At 41.2% G+C, this 18,383-nt stretch overlaps 1 protein-coding gene and 1 non-coding gene across 2 annotated transcripts in view; one reads left to right on the plus strand and one right to left on the minus strand.

Annotated features, from left to right (window-relative positions):
- Positions 1-17,939, minus strand: part of LOC123731445 (ADP-ribose glycohydrolase MACROD2-like) — a 28,550-nt gene extending 10,611 nt beyond the window's left edge. Inside the window, exons 1-2 of the mRNA XM_045710187.1 lie at positions 17,758-17,939; positions 8,648-8,746 (exon numbers count right to left, since the gene is read on the minus strand). Of these exons, the coding sequence (XP_045566143.1) occupies positions 8,648-8,746; positions 17,758-17,890 (232 nt within the window). The 5' untranslated portion in view covers positions 17,891-17,939. The remainder of the gene's footprint in view (positions 1-8,647; positions 8,747-17,757) is intronic.
- On the plus strand, positions 8,230-8,305 carry trnat-ugu (transfer RNA threonine (anticodon UGU)). Its single transcript has one exon. It is a non-coding gene; the product is annotated as a tRNA-Thr (tRNA).
- Positions 17,940-18,383: the final 444 nt, after the last annotated feature.

Below are 18,383 nucleotides of genomic sequence, written 5' to 3' on the forward strand. Positions count from 1 at the left end.
TGCTATAATACACTACCACCAGTCCCTGTATGGAGTCCCTGTATGGAGTCCCTGACTGCTATAATAGACTACCACCAGTCTCTGTATGGAGTCCCTGTATGGAGTCCCTGTATGGAGTCTCTGACTGCTATAATAGACTACCACCAGTCCCTGTATGGAGTCCCTGTATGGAGTCCCTGACTGCTATAATAGACTACCAACAGTCCCTGTATGGAGTCCCTGACTGCTATAATAGACTACCACCAGTCCCTGTATGGAGTCTCTGACTGCTATAATAGACTACCACCAGTCCCTGTATGGAGTCTCTGACTGCTATAATAGACTACCAACAGTCCCTGTATGGAGTCTCTGACTGCTATAATAGACTACCACCAGTCTCTGTATGGAGTCCCTGTATGGAGTCTCAGACTGCTATAATAGACTACCACCAGTCTCTGTATGGAGTCCCTGACTGCTATAATAGACTACCACCAGTCCCTGTATGGAGTCCCTGACTGCTATAATAGACTACCACCAGTCCCTGTATGGAGTCCCTGTATGGAGTCCCTGTATGGAGTCTCTGACTGCTATAATAGACTACCACCAGTCTCTGTATGGAGTCTCTGACTGCTATAATAGACTACCACCAGTCCCTGTATGGAGTCCCTGACTGCTATAATAGACTACCACCAGTCCCTGTATGGAGTCCCTGTATGGAGTCCCTGACTGCTATAATAGACTACCACCAGTCCCTGTATGGAGTCTCTGACTGCTATAATAGACTACCACCAGTCCCTGTATGGAGTCCCTGACTGCTATAATAGACTACCACCAGTCCCTGTATGGAGTCCCTGTATGGAGTCTCTGACTGCTATAATAGACTACCACCAGTCCCTGTATGGAGTCCCTGTATGGAGTCTCTGACTGCTATAATAGACTACCACCAGTCCCTGTATGGAGTCTCTGACTGCTATAATAGACTACCACCAGTCCCTGTATGGAGTCCCTGTATGGAGTCTCTGACTGCTATAATAGACTACCACCAGTCCCTGTATGGAGTCCCTGACTGCTATAATAGACTACCACCAGTCCCTGTATGGAGTCCCTGTATGGAGTCCCTGTATGGAGTCCCTGACTGCTATAATAGACTACCACCAGTCCCTGTAAGGAGTCCCTGACTGCTATAATAGACTACCACCAGTCCCTGTATGGAGTCCCTGACTGCTATAATAGACTACCACCAGTCCCTGTATGGAGTCCCTGACTGCTATAATAGACTACCACCAGTCCCTGTATGGAGTCCCTGTATGGAGTCCCTGACTGCTATAATAGACTACCACCAGTCCATGTATGGAGTCTCAGACTGCTATAATAGACTACCACCAGTCCCTGTATGGAGTCCCTGACTGCTATAATAGACTACCACCAGTCCCTGTATGGAGTCCCTGTATGGAGTCCCTGTATGGAGTCTCTGACTGCTATAATAGACTACCACCAGTCCCTGTATGGAGTCCCTGACTGCTATAATAGACTACCACCAGTCCCTGTATGGAGTCCCTGACTGCTATAATAGACTACCATCAGTCCCTGTATGGAGTCCCTGACTGCTATAATAGACTACCACCAGTCCCTGTATGATCTTTTTTGGCTCAGCGTGCTGCTACAGATAACAGGCTGTTCATTAACCGGAAAACTAACAAACGTATAACTCTAGCATCTAACGTAAAATCATACACATCACATGTCATCACATCATACACATATCATCATCCACATCATATCGTACACCTATCATCACATCATATCATCACATCATATCATCACATCATATCATCACACATCATCATATCATCATCCACATATCATCACATATCTTCACATCATACACATATCATCACATATCATCACATCATACACATATCATCACATATCATCATCCACATCACATCATACAGATATCACCTATCATCACATATCATCACACATCATCATATCATCATCCACATATCATCACATATCTTCACATCATACACATATCATCACATATCATCACATCATACACATATCATCACATATCATCATCCACATCACATCATACAGATATCACCTATCATCACATATCATCACACATCATCATATCATCATCCACATATCATCACATATCTTCACATCATACACATATCATCACATATCATCACATATCATCACACATCATCATCCACATCACATCATACACATATCACATATCATCACATATCATCACACATCATATCATCACATATCATCACATACTATCACATATCACATCATATCATCACATATCATATCATGACATATCACATCATACACATATCATCACATATCATCACATATCATCACATATCATCACATATCATCATCCACATCACATCATACACATATCATCACATCACATCATACACATATCATCACATATCATCACATATCATATCATCACATCACATCATACACATATCATCACATATCATATCATCACATATCATATCATCACATCTCATCACATATAATCACATCATATCATCACATATCATCATCCACATCACATCATACACATATCATCACAAATCATCACATATCATATCATCACATATCATCATCCACATCACATCATACACATATCATCACATATCATCACATCATACACATATCATCACATATCATCACATATCATATCATCACATGTCATCACATATCATCACAAATCATATCATCACATATCATCATCCACATCACATCATACACATATCATCACATCATATCATCACATATCATCACATCATACACACATCATCACATATCACATATCCCACACGGACCCCCAAAAAACTATAGCCCTCAAGGCAAGTTCTAGCAGCCAAGTCCGGAAGTAGGTAGTTATGCTTAATCTCATATCACAAAAAAAAACATTATTCTTGATAGTGAAGAACTGATCAAAGACAATGATTAAACATTTATTGTGTGTTTCTTACTTTCACATGAGAGGACTATGACCATCAACCCACCAGTCAATCCAGCGAGAGTCAGCACTTTACAAGCCAACAGCACTAGATGGCAGCAAACACAGCAACATCACAGAGCTTGCATGTGAGGTAAGATGTGCATTGCAACAACTTTTCTTTTTTTTCTTATTGTTTTCACAGCCCCGGAACAGGTGAAAGTTCATTAAAAACAATTACACCTTACCAGTGATAACACACACCTTACCAGTGATAACACACCTTACCAGTAATAACACACCTTACCAGTGATAACACACCTTACCAGTGATAACACACACCTTACCAGCAATAACACACCTTACCAGTGATAACACACCTTACCAGCGATAACACACCTTACCAGCGATAACACACCTTACCAGTAATAACACACCTTACCAGCGATAACACACCTTACCAGTAATAACACACCTTACCAGTGATAACACACCTTACCAGTGATAACACACCTTACCAGCGATAACACACCTTACCAGTAATAACACACCTTACCAGCGATAACACACCTTACCAGTAATAACACACCTTACCAGTGATAACACACCTTACCAGTGATAACACACCTTACCAGCGATAACACACCTTACCAGCGATAACACACCTTACCAGTGATAACACACCTTACCAGCGATAACACACCTTACCAGCAATAACACACACCTTACCAGTGATAACACACCTTACCAGCGATAACACACCTTACCAGTGATAACACACCTTACCAGCGATAACACACCTTACCAGTGATAACACACCTTACCAGTGATAACACACCTTACCAGCGATAACACACCTTACCAGTAATAACACACACCTTACCAGCAATAACACACACCTTACCAGCAATAACACACCTTACCAGTAATAACACACCTTACCAGTAATAACACACCTTACCAGTGATAACACACACCTTACCAGTAATAACACACCTTACCAGTAATAACACACCTTACCAGTAATAACACACACCTTACCAGTGATAACACACACCTTACCAGTAATAACACGCACCTTACCAGTAATAACACACCTTACCAGTGATAACACACCTTACCAGTAATAACACACCTTACCAGTAATAACACACACCTTACCAGTAATAACACACACCTTACCAGTAATAACACACCTTACCAGTAATAACACACACCTTAACAGTAATAACACACACCTTACCAGTAATAACACACACCTTACCAGTAATAACACACACCTTACCAGTAATAACACACACCTTACCAGTGATAACACACCTTACCAGTAATAACACACACCTTACCAGTAATAACACACACCTTACCAGCAATAACACACCTTACCAGCAATAACACACCTTACCAGCAATAACACACCTTACCAGCAATAACACACACCTTACCAGTAATAACACACACCTTACCAGTAATAACACACACCTTACCAGTGATAACACACACCTTACCAGTGATAACACACCTTACCAGTAATAACACACACCTTACCAGTAATAACACACACCTTACCAGTAATAACACACACCTTACCAGTAATAACACACACCTTACCAGTAATAACACACACCTTACCAGTAATAACACACACCTTACCAGTAAGAACACACACCTTACCAGTAATAACACACCTTACCAGTGATAACACACCTTACCAGTAATAACACACCTTACCAGTAATAACACACACCTTACCAGTAATAACACACACCTTACCAGTGATAACACACACCTTACCAGCGATAACACACCTTACCAGTAATAACACACCTTACCAGTGATAACACACACCTTACCAGTAATAACACACCTTACCAGTAATAACACACCTTACCAGTAATAACACACACCTTACCAGTGATAACACACACCTTACCAGTAATAACACACACCTTACCAGTAATAACACACACCTTACCAGTAATAACACACACCTTACCAGTAATAACACACACCTTACCAGTAATAACACACACCTTACCAGTAATAACACACACCTTACCAGTGATAACACACACCTTACCAGTGATAACACACACCTTACCAGTAATAACACACACCTTACCAGTAATAACACACACCTTACCAGTAATAACACACACCTTACCAGCAATAACACACCTTACCAGTAATAACACACACCTTACCAGTGATAACACACCTTACCAGTAATAACACACACCTTACCAGTAATAACACACACCTTACCAGTAATAACACACACCTTACCAGCAATAACACACCTTACCAGCAATAACACACCTTACCAGCAATAACACACACCTTACCAGTAATAACACACACCTTACCAGTAATAACACACACCTTACCAGTAATAACACACACCTTACCAGTGATAACACACACCTTACCAGTGATAACACACCTTACCAGTAATAACACACACCTTACCAGTAATAACACACACCTTACCAGTAATAACACACACCTTACCAGTAATAACACACACCTTACCAGTAATAACACACACCTTACCAGTAATAACACACACCTTACCAGTAATAACACACACCTTACCAGTAAGAACACACACCTTACCAGTAATAACACACCTTACCAGTGATAACACACCTTACCAGTAATAACACACCTTACCAGTAATAACACACACCTTACCAGTAATAACACACACCTTACCAGTGATAACACACACCTTACCAGCGATAACACACCTTACCAGTGATAACACACCTTACCAGTGATAACACACACCTTACCAGTAATAACACACCTTACCAGTAATAACACACCTTACCAGTAATAACACACACCTTACCAGTGATAACACACACCTTACCAGTAATAACACACACCTTACCAGTAATAACACACACCTTACCAGTAATAACACACACCTTACCAGTAATAACACACACCTTACCAGTAATAACACACACCTTACCAGTAATAACACACACCTTACCAGTAATAACACACACCTTACCAGTAATAACACACACCTTACCAGTGATAACACACACCTTACCAGTGATAACACACACCTTACCAGTAATAACACACACCTTACCAGTAATAACACACACCTTACCAGTAATAACACACACCTTACCAGCAATAACACACCTTACCAGTAATAACACACACCTTACCAGTAATAACACACACCTTACCAGTAATAACACACACCTTACCAGTGATAACACACACCTTACCAGTGATAACACACCTTACCAGTAATAACACACCTTACCAGTAATAACACACACCTTACCAGTAATAACACACACCTTACCAGTAATAACACACACCTTACCAGTAATAACACACACCTTACCAGTGATAACACTCCTTACCAGTAATAACACACCTTACCAGTAATAACACACCTTACCAGTAATAACACACACCTTACCAGTAATAACACACACCTTACCAGTAATAACACACACCTTACCAGTGATAACACACACCTTACCAGCGATAACACACACCTTACCAGCGATAACACACCTTACCAGCAATAACACACCTTACCAGTAATAACACACCTTACCAGTGATAACACACACCTTACCAGTGATAACACACACCTTACCAGTGATAACACACCTTACCAGTAATAACACACCTTACCAGTGATAACACACACCTTACCAGCGATAACACACCTTACCAGCGATAACACACCTTACCAGCGATAACACACCTTACCAGCGATAACACACCTTACCAGTAATAACACACCTTACCAGCGATAACACACCTTACCAGTAATAACACACCTTACCAGTGATAACACACCTTACCAGTGATAACACACCTTACCAGCGATAACACACCTTACCAGTAATAACACACCTTACCAGCGATAACACACCTTACCAGTAATAACACACCTTACCAGTGATAACACACCTTACCAGCGATAACACACCTTACCAGCGATAACACACCTTACCAGCGATAACACACCTTACCAGTAATAACACACACCTTACCAGCAATAACACACACCTTACCAGCAATAACACACCTTACCAGTAATAACACACCTTACCAGTAATAACACACCTTACCAGTGATAACACACACCTTACCAGTAATAACACACCTTACCAGTAATAACACACCTTACCAGTAATAACACACACCTTACCAGTAATAACACACACCTTACCAGTAATAACACACACCTTACCAGTAATAACACACACCTTACCAGTAATAACACACACCTTACCAGTGATAACACTCCTTACCAGTAATAACACACCTTACCAGTAATAACACACCTTACCAGTAATAACACACACCTTACCAGTAATAACACACACCTTACCAGTAATAACACACACCTTACCAGTAATAACACACACCTTACCAGCGATAACACACACCTTACCAGCGATAACACACACCTTACCAGCGATAACACACACCTTACCAGCGATAACACACCTTACCAGCAATAACACACCTTACCAGTAATAACACACCTTACCAGTGATAACACACACCTTACCAGTGATAACACACACCTTACCAGTGATAACACACACCTTACCAGCAATAACACACCTTACCAGCAATAACACACCTTACCAGTGATAACACACCTTACCAGTAATAACACACACCTTACCAGTAATAACACACACCTTACCAGTAATAACACACACCTTACCAGTAATAACACACCTTACCAGCGATAACACACACCTTACCAGCGATAACACACACCTTACCAGCGATAACACACACCTTACCAGCGATAACACACACCTTACCAGCGATAACACACACCTTACCAGCGATAACACACACCTTACCAGCGATAACACACACCTTACCAGCGATAACACACCTTACCAGCAATAACACACCTTACCAGCGATAACACACACCTTACCAGCAATAACACACACCTTACCAGCAATAACACACCTTACCAGCAATAACACACCTTACCAGCAATAACACACCTTACCAGTAATAACACACCTTACCAGTAATAACACACACCTTACCAGGAATAACACACACCTTACCAGGAATAACACACACCTTACCAGGAATAACACACACCTTACGAGTAATAACACACACCTTACGAGTAATAACACACACCTTACCAGGAATAACACACACCTTACCAGTGATAACACACCTTACCAGTAATAACACACACCTTACCAGTAATAACACACACCTTACCAGTAATAACACTGGTAACACACACCTTCCCTGTAGCTCAGTTGGTAGAGCATGGTGTTTGTAACACCAGGGTTGTGGGTTCGATTCCCACGGGGGGCCAGCACAGAAAAAAAAAATGTATGAAATTGTATGAAATGTATGCATTCACTACTGTAAGTCGCTCTGGATAAGAGCGTCTGCTAAATGACTAAAATGTAAAAAAATGTAAATGTAACACACACTACCAGTAATAACACACACACACAGAAAAGTGCTTGCATGGTTATGTTTGTTTCACTCACAGCTTCCTTACATTTAAAAAGCACTGTACCAACATTAACAAACACAGCAGAACTGTTTGCATGTCGTTGTAGCGTGAGACAACGTTTAACTAAGACCACAGGCACGGCTTGGCTTGTTTGACAAACTCCTGCATCAAGGTAATAAAAAAAAGCACATTACCTGCATTAACTATGGCGTCGACCTCGAGGATGGTGATGTCACCCTTGTAGAGAGATACTCTGTCAATCAGTAGGTCCTTGCTCTCCTCTTCCACTGTCACTAGAAACAACAATAACAGCGATGTATTCATTAGTGCGCACCGTACAAGTACATAATGAACAGGTACACTAAAAGACAGGAGCAGATGACTCTGTTTTTTTTTAGCTTAGTTCTTCTTGTCACTGTCCTTGTGGAATAAATCTTGAATGAGCCATATAGTTGTAGAATAAATCTGGAATGAGCCATATAGTTGTAGAATAAATCTGGAATGAGCCATATAGTTGTAGAATAAATCTGGAATGAGCCATATCGTTGTGGAATAAATCTGGAAGGAGCCATATAGTTGTAGAATAAATCTGGAATGAGCCATATAGTTGTAGAATAAATCTGGAAGGAGCCATATAGTTGTAGAATAAATCTGGAATGAGCCATATAGTTGTAGAATAAATCTGGAATGAGCCATATCGTTGTAGAATAAATCTGGAATGAGCCATATCGTTGTGGAATAAAGACAAACTGGGGTAATCACCTTGTAGTCTATGTACTGGAATGTGAGACAAAGTTATCAACTACGAATACATTAATGTACTGTAGTGGCAAATTCCCAAAGGTATTCTAGGAAATATGGCCACCAACATCCTCCCGAGAGGTGCAGCGGTCTAATTTGACCTCCCTCCTGTCAAAATGGCCTCCCCTGGACTTGACACACCCACTGCCTATAGCCACTCAAACCAGGAAGTGATGGAAGGATGTGTCTAGGGAATGACCATGGCAGAACCTACAGCCTAACACATCAAGAAATTGTGGAACCTTGTGGGCTATATATACACATCACTGTTGCCAGGCTGGCTAAGGAAAGCTACAGAGTAGTTGACGGGCCCTAGCCTCTTAATAACAACCTTGGCTGGGCCTTTCCACTTAAGGGCAGGTTTGGCCATGAAGCCAGCATCAGCTTTGGACAGTGGGGTGGGCTCTGATCCATACCAGATCATCACACTGAAAAGCCACTTGTTGGAATTTGAGATTGTAGTAATGCCTCTGTTTTTCTCAAGCTTTGATTACACTGTGCCTAACCTGCTCAAGTATGTGCTGTTGCCTCTCGAGCAGTGAGTAGCCATTCTGGTCAGGATCAGGTGACTTGTTGAGGAGCCTTTCAAGCGAACCCGTCAGCTTCCGTCTGAGGGTTGATTTCTGTAGGCGTGAAACCTGTTAACTCCTGTCAGCCAGAGTTAATGGAGAAGCGTAACTCATGCTGTCACAAGTGTCGTGCGTGTCCTGTTAACAGAAGATGCGAACATGATCTTCCATGTGCGATTGATGTGTTCTGTCAATTCAACTAATTTCCTACAACCGTCAACGACCACTAAGAGATCTTGATGTTTCCTTCTGCTTTTGGTAAAAGGCACCATAATATCCACTCCCAGCATGTGTCCTGGCTCCTTAATTGCAGTAGACAGTAGATGACCCGAGAGGTTAGTCAGTTGAGGCAACAACAAAAAAAATCGAACCCCCCTTGACTTGACACTCCCACTTCCTATAGCCACTCAAACCAGGAAGTGATGGAAGGATGTGTCTAGGGAGCGACCAGGACGGCGTCTATAACCTAACACACCCTGTGGGCTCCATTAGTGTCCTATAATCAGTTGGAATACCAGGTTCTCATCTTACATCACGCTTCCCTTTGTTGCCTTCAAGTTTTCTATTGTTCTAAAACTGAATCTATGGCGTTATTTAGGATGCTTAAGACAGAAGCTTCTACTATACTAAATAAAACTAATGACTTGATCAACAGTGCAGAAAGGGTGGTTTCACAAAAAAACTATAGTTTCACATCAAAATAGTGTGCCTTCAACAAGATTTCACCTCAGCTACCAGTCAGGTGAAATGTTTTGGTCCAAAACCTAACAACAGTATATTTGTAAGTACAGTGGCTAGTAGAGGTCGGTGTTTTAAAGCAGTTTGGAATCTAAGAAAATACCGGACGACGGCAAAATCAGTGGGATCACTCGGATTTTGCAACATACGGTTTGAAAAAGCACGTGATCAAACAGAGCTTCGGACGTCATTGATGGCTCACTTCTGATAATGTGATACACGCATCGGCACACTGCTTTGAAGTTAGCTGCTTAGCGATTCGACGCATTCCTCGGAGCTCCGGTATCAAACGTAACATCACTAGTTATCGCAGCCAGTTTTAAAGCCTTCGTTTAGGCCTCTAGAAGCGCAAGTGATATAAAACACCAAATATTCATTAATATGCTGTAATATACAAATACCTAGCAGCCAACCTGCTTGCACTAATCCCATGTAATTACAGTAAGATACTGTAAAATATCAACATAACTACAGTTGCATTTACTTTCTTACAGTATTGTACTGTAATTTCTCTGCATTTTACAGTAACTTACAAGAAGCTGGTGGCAAGTTGCTGTGAATTTTACAATAATGTACTATGCACTAGCCAGAGATGGACAAAGATACATCCAAAAGGTATCTAGTTACAAATACAGGATAATTTGAAAGCCAACGTTTCATTAACTACAACAACATTCCCAGTAACGGTTACAGAAACATTTTACTTGCTATGACTGTGATATGTGTTTTTTAATCAACCTTAGTTGAATGCCCTGACTGTAAGTTGCTCTAGACAAGAGTGTCTGCCAAATGACCAAAATGTAAAAAATGTGCATTTGCAAAGCACACACAGCTATCATTCTAACGAGCTCCGCCCTCAAACTACTTTGCCTTGTTTGGGGGCGGAGCTCATTAGAATAATACCCAGCAGTGTGCTATGCAGGTGTTCTTTTTCACATTTACATTTTGGTAATTTTGCAGACACTATTATCCAGAAAGACTTACAGTCAATGTAACTAAGTTAAACTATAATATAACACAGTCATAGCAAGTAAAAAGATTATGTTACCGAGAATGTTGAAGTTAAGCAGGTTACTTGCAAGAATATATTTTTATTAGAAAATACAAAATACATGTATTATAATTAAACTGTTACAAAATAGTTAAGGCGAGTGAAATACAAATTACTAAACCGGTATTGAAAGTATTGAAATACCTATAATAAATATATGTCACAGAAATACTGCCTATCGTTGGCACTACCTGCACTGCAAATCTGCAACAATTTACCAACCACTGTGCTTCCAGTAATGCACTGTACATTCTAGAAATACAGCATCTTACTGTAGTCAGGTGTTCCAGTAACACTCTAAATGTTTGTTACAGTAAATGTCCTATGAATTTACAGTAATTTACTGGCTTCTGTGCTGCCATTATTTACCGTACAGTAATTTACTGTATAAACGACAGGATTTTTTTAAACAGTATAGATACAGTGTAACACCTCTCATCACCCCGAGAACACCATCCTCACAGTGTAGCATGGTGGTGGCAGCATCATGCCGTGGGAATGTTTTTCCATCGACAGGGATCTATGATCATCTTCCCGATCCTAAACTTAGCCCTTAGTGGGGGAAATGCCAAACTGACCCAAGATCAGCATCTGGGGGAACTTCACCCTTGGAGGGTTGGAGCGCTGGTCCAGTAACCGAAAGTAACGACTGGTAGTACCCCACACCTAGTACCCCACACCTAGAACACCGAACTAATGACTGGTAGTACACTCCACCTAGAACACTAAACTAATGACTGGTAGTACCCCCCACCTAGAACACTAAATAATGACTTGTAGTACCCCCCACCTAGAACACTAAATAATGACTGGTAGTACCCCCCACCTAGAACACTGAACTAATGACTGGTAGTACCCCCCCCCCCCCTAGAACACTAAACTAATGACTGGTAGTACCCCCCACCTAGAACACTAAATAATGACTGGTAGTACCCAACCCTAGAACACTGAACTAATGACTGGTAGTACCCCACACCTAGAACACCAAACTAATGACTGGTAGTACCCTCCACCTAGAACACTAAACTAGTGACTGGTAGTACCCCCCACCTAGAACACTAAACTAATGACTGGTAGTACCCTCCACCTAGAACACTAAACTAATGACTGGTAGTACCCCCCCACCTAGAACACTAAACTAATGACTGGTAGTACCCCCCCACCTAGAACACTAACTAATGACTGGTAGTACCCCCCCCCACCTAGAACACTAAACTAATGACTGGTAGTACCCCCCCACCTAGAACACTGAACTAATGACTGGTAGTACCAACCCTAGAACACTGAACTAATGACTGGTAGTACCCCCCCCACCTAGAACACTAAACTAATGACTGGTAGTACCCCCCAGAACACTAAACTAATGACTGCTAGTACCCCCCCCACCTAGAACACTAAACTAATGACTGGTAGTACCCCCACCTAGAACACTAAACTAATGACTGGTAGTACCCCCTCCACCTAGAACACTAAACTAATGACTGGTAATACCCCCCCACCTAGAACACTAACTAATGACTGGTAGTACCCCCCCTAGAACACTAAACTAATGACTGGTAGTACCCCCCCTAGAACACTAAACTAATGACTGGTAATACCCCCCCACCTAGAACACTAAATAATGACTGGTAGTACCCCCCACCTAGAACACTAAACTAATGACTGGTAGTACCCCCCCACCTAGAACACTGAACTAATGACTGGTAGTACCAACCCCTAGAACACTGAACTAATGACTGGTAGTACCCCCCCCCACCTAGAACACTAAACTAATGACTGGTAGTACCCCCCCCAGAACACTAAACTAATGACTGGTAGTACCCCCACCTAGAACACTAAACTAATGACTGGTAGTACCCCCCACCTAGAACACTAAGCTAATGACTGGTAGTACCCCCCCACCTAGAACACTAAACTAATGACTGGTAGTACCCCCCACCTAGAACACTAAACTAATGACTGGTAGTACCCCCACCTAGAACACTAAACTAATGACTGGTAGTACCCCCCCACCTAGAACACTAAACTAATGACTGGTAGTACCCCCCCCAGAACACTAAACTAATGACTGGTAGTACCCCCCCCCCAGAACACTAAACTAATGACTGGTAGTACCCCCCACCTAGAACACTAAACTAATGACTGGTAGTACCCCCCCACCTAGAACACTAAACTAATGACTGGTAGTACCCCCCCACCTAGAACACTAAACTAATGACTGGTAGTACCCCCCACCTAGAACACTAAACTAATGACTGGTAGTACCCCCCCACCTAGAACACTAAACTAATGACTGGTAGTACCCCCCACCTAGAACACTAAACTAATGACTGGTAGTACCCCCACCCTAGAACACTAAACTAACGACTGGTAGTACCCCCCACCTAGAACACTAAACTAATGACTGGTAGTACCCCCCCCACCTAGAACACTAAACTAATGACTGGTAGTACCCCCACCCCTAGAACACTAAACTAATGACCAGTAGTACCCCCCCCTAGAACACTAAACTAATGACTGGTAGTAACACCCCCCCCCCTAGAACACTAAACTAATGACTGGTAGTACCCCCCACCTAGAACACTAAACTAATGACTCGTAGTACCCCCCCACCTAGAACACTAACTAATGACTGGTAGTACCCCCCCCACCTAGAACACTAAACTAATGACTGGCAGTACCCCCCCACCTAGAACACTGAACTAATGACTGGTAGTACCCCCCCCCCTAGAACACTAAACTAATGACTGGTAGTACCCCCCCACCTAGAACACTAAACTAATGACTGGTAGTACCCCCCAGAACACTGAATGACTGGTAGTACCCCCACCTAGAACACTAAACTAATGACTGGTAGTACCCCCCACCTAGAACACTAAACTAATGACTGGTAGTACCCCCCACCTAGAACACTAAACTAATGACAGGCAGAACCTCACCCCTAGAACACTAAACTAATGACCAGTAGTACCCCCCCTAGAACACTAAACTAATGACTGGTAGTACCCCCCCCACCTAGAACACTAAACTAATGACTGGTAGTTTAGGTGGGTGGGTGTTTGTTTTTAAAGTGTAGTCTAGTCGAGAGTTAAATTGTAGTCTAGTCGAAAGTTAATGTCTAGTCTAGTTGAGAGTTAAAGTGTGGTCTAGTCAAGAGTTAAAGTGTGGTCTAGTCGAAAGTTAAAGTCTGTTCTATTTGAGAGTTAAAGTCCAGTCTAGTCGACAGTTAAAGTCTATTCCAGTTGAGAGTTAAAGTCTATTCCAGTTGAGAGTTAAAGTCTATTCCAGTTGAGAGTTAAAGTCTAGTCTAGTCGAGAGTTAAAGTCTAGTCTAGTCGAGAGTTAAAGTCTAGTCTAGTCGAGAGTAAAATTGTGGTCAAGTCAAGAGTTAAAGTCTAGAGTTAAAGTGTAGTCTTGTCGAGACTTAAAGTCTATTCTAGTCGAAAGTTAAAGTCTAGTCGACAGTTAAAGTCTATTCTAGTCGAGAGTTAAAGTCTGGTCTAGTCGAGAGTTAAAGTCTAGTCTAGAATAGAGTTAAAGTCTATTCTAGTTGGGAGTTAAAGTCTATTCTAGTTGGGAGTTAAAGTCTATTCTAGTTGAGAGTTAAAGTCTAGTCTAGTTGAGAGCTAAAGTCTATTCTAGTCGAGAGTTAAAGTCTAGTCTAGTCGAGAGTTAAAGTCTAGTCTAGTCGAGAGTTAAAGTCTAGTCTAGTCGAGAGTTAAAGTCTAGTCGAGAGTTAAAGTCTATTCTAGTCGAGAGTTAAATTGTGGTCAAGTCAAGAGTTAAAGTGTAGTCTTGTCGAGACTTAAAGTCTATTCTAGTCGAAAGTTAAAGTCTAGTCGACAGTTAAAGTCTATTCTAGTTGAGAGTTAAAGTCTGGTCTAGTCGAGAGTTAAAGTCTAGTCTAGAATAGAGTTAAAGTCTATTCTAGTTGGGAGTTAAAGTCTATTCTAGTTGGGAGTTAAAGTCTAGTCTAGTTGAGAGCTAAAGTCTATTCTAGTCGAGAGCTAAAGTCTATTCTAGTCGAGAGTTAAAGTCTAGTCTAGTCGAGAGCTAAAGTCTATTCTAGTCGAGAGTTAAAGTCTAGTCTAGTCGAGAGTTAAAGTGTAGTCCAGTCAAGGGTTAAAGTCTAGTCTAGTCGAGAGTTGAAGGTTTGAGTTAAAGTCTATTCTAGTTGGGAGTTAAAGTCTATTCTAGTTGAGAGTTAAAGTCTAGTCTAGTCGAGAGTTAAAGTCTGGTCTAGTCAAGAGTTAAAGTGTGGTCTAGTTGAGAGCTAAAGTCTAGTCTAGTCGAGAGTTAAAGTCTATTCTAGTCGAGAGTTAAATTGTGGTCAAGTCAAGAGTTAAAGTGTAGTCTAGTCAAAAGTTAAAATCTATTCAATTTGAGAGTTAAAGTCTAGTCTAGTCAAGAGTTAAAGTCTAGTCTAGTCGAGAGTTAAAGTCTAGTCTAGAATAGAGTTAAAGTCTAGAGTTAAATTGTCGTCCAGTTGAGAGTTAAAGTATAGTCTAGTCGAAAGTTAAAGTCTAGTCAAGAGTTGAAGTCTATTCTAGTCCAGAGTCAAAGTCTATTCTAGTCGAGAGTCAAAGTCTAGTCTAGTCGAGAGTCAAAGTCTAGAGTTAAATTGTCGTCTAGTTGAGAGTTAAAGTGTAGTCTTGTCGAGTGTTAAAGTCTAGTCGAGAGTTAAAGTCTGGTCTAGTCAAGAGTTAAAGTCTAGTCTAGTCGAGAGTTAAAGTCTGGTCTAGTCAAGAGTTAAAGTCTAGTCTAGTCAAGAGTTAAAGTCTAGTCTAGTCGAGAGTTAAAGTCTAGTCTAGTCAAGAGTTAAAGTCTAGTCAAGAGTTAAATTTTACAGTCTGATATAAAAAGCTTAATCATCACAGGCATTGACAACATAATTGACAACATAATTGACAACATAATTGACAACATAATTGACAACATAATTGACAACATAATTGACAACATAATTGACAACATAATTGACAACATAATTGATAACATAATTCACTGCGAGTTGGGCTGTAAACTGAAAAGATTACTGGTTGGATTGATTCCTCTGTTGTTGTCTCTTCCCTTGAAGGGCATCTGTCTGACTGAAAGCTCATACAACTTGGTGGCACAGAGGCTAAGAGACATTAACACGTCAGTCCATTAGCAGACGCTCTCATCCAAAGTGATTTACTGTCAGTGGGAGCGCATTACCACAGAGCGGCAAAGTTGCTTTGTTAGTTGTCATAAGCATAACATTTAAAATGTTTGGTTTTAGTCATTTAGCAGATGCTCTTATCCAGAGCGACTTTCCGGTAGTGAGCGCAGACATTTTAATAATTTATTTTTATTTTATACTGGTCCCCCGTGGGAATCGAACCCACAACCCTGGTGCTGCTAGCGCCATGCTCCACCAACTGAGCTACACAGGACTAAGATGGTTGTCATGAAGGTTTATATCAATCGTATGACATTGTTATGTAGGTGTTATGTCACGCAAGACTTTGAAGGGTACAGTTGATGATTGAAATTGGAAAGTTGTTCGCTTTGAATGTGTTTTGGGTTAAAGTGGAACTTCAGTGTAACTCTTACTGGAGAACGATGACCGTAGGACGTACACAGCTCTCATTATGCGTGGCAGATAGGGGGTCATGTCTGATGAAGAAAGAGGTGGTGTGGGTCAAAACATAGCTTGGTTTTTCAAAATGATTTAGGAACAATCAGACAATGGTCTCACAGAACCTGTTCCAATATTTTAGAAATGCATCTTTTTTTCCTTGTTTCCTTGAGGTAAGCACAGCCTTTTTAGTGACCTTATCACTTTCACCAATACCCAACCAATTCAGATCTGTGATTACTTCTAGGTAGGTAGGTAGGTAGGAAGGAAGGAAGGAAGGAAGGAAGGAAGGAAGGAAGGAAGGAAGGAAGGAAGGAAGGAAGGAAGGAAGGAAGGAAGGAAGGAAGGAAGGAATCAAGGAATCAAGGAACGAATAAACAAACAAAAGAAGGGAGGGAGGGAAGGAAGGAGGGAAGGAAGGAGGGAAGGAAGGAGGGAAGGAAGGAAGGAAGGAAGGAAGGAAGGAAGGAAGGAAGGAAGGAAGGAAGGAAGGAAGGATGCATTTCTGAAGAATTCGAACAAGGCCTCTGTGAAGTTCTCTCACCTTCTTTACTCTGAGTCTGTCTCCAGGTGAAGATCTTGTCCAGAGGTATGCATTCAGATCGACGGTACTCCTTACGCCTCTCCTCCAACGACATATTCAACACTCTGTCTTTAGGGGAGAATAAATATACCATTTTAGAACAAACTAGACCATTTTAGAACAAGTGGGTCCACTTTAGAACAAGAGAGTACATTTTTTAACGAGATAGTCAATTTAACTAACAATATAACAAAAATGTTTTCATCATACAACGAGTGAGTTTGGAACAGACACAATATTCAATTTTAGAACAAAATAACACATTTTTCTTCACACAGACAAATGTAGTGAATGAATAGGCCTAAAACATCCAAGTCAAATTCCTAGCAAAGATCTCAGGTAATATGAAGTATTCCGAAGACATGAATAGAAGTTTTGAAGTTGATACAAATATTAAACAAGACTTGAAATAAGTGACATGTTGTTCAGGTGAAGCTGAGCTAAGAGTATCATTGTATGACAGAGCAAGTCTGGATAGCCAGGTTCAGAATATTGATGCAACACCAGAGAAAAGTTTGGAGAGTGACATGAGATGAGGTGACCTGGGACCCCAGATTGCTCCTGGGCAAACGGTATTTTGTATGGTG

Source organism: Salmo salar, chromosome ssa28 (genome assembly GCF_905237065.1).
Source record: "Salmo salar chromosome ssa28, Ssal_v3.1, whole genome shotgun sequence".
NCBI lineage: Eukaryota > Metazoa > Chordata > Actinopteri > Salmoniformes > Salmonidae > Salmo > Salmo salar.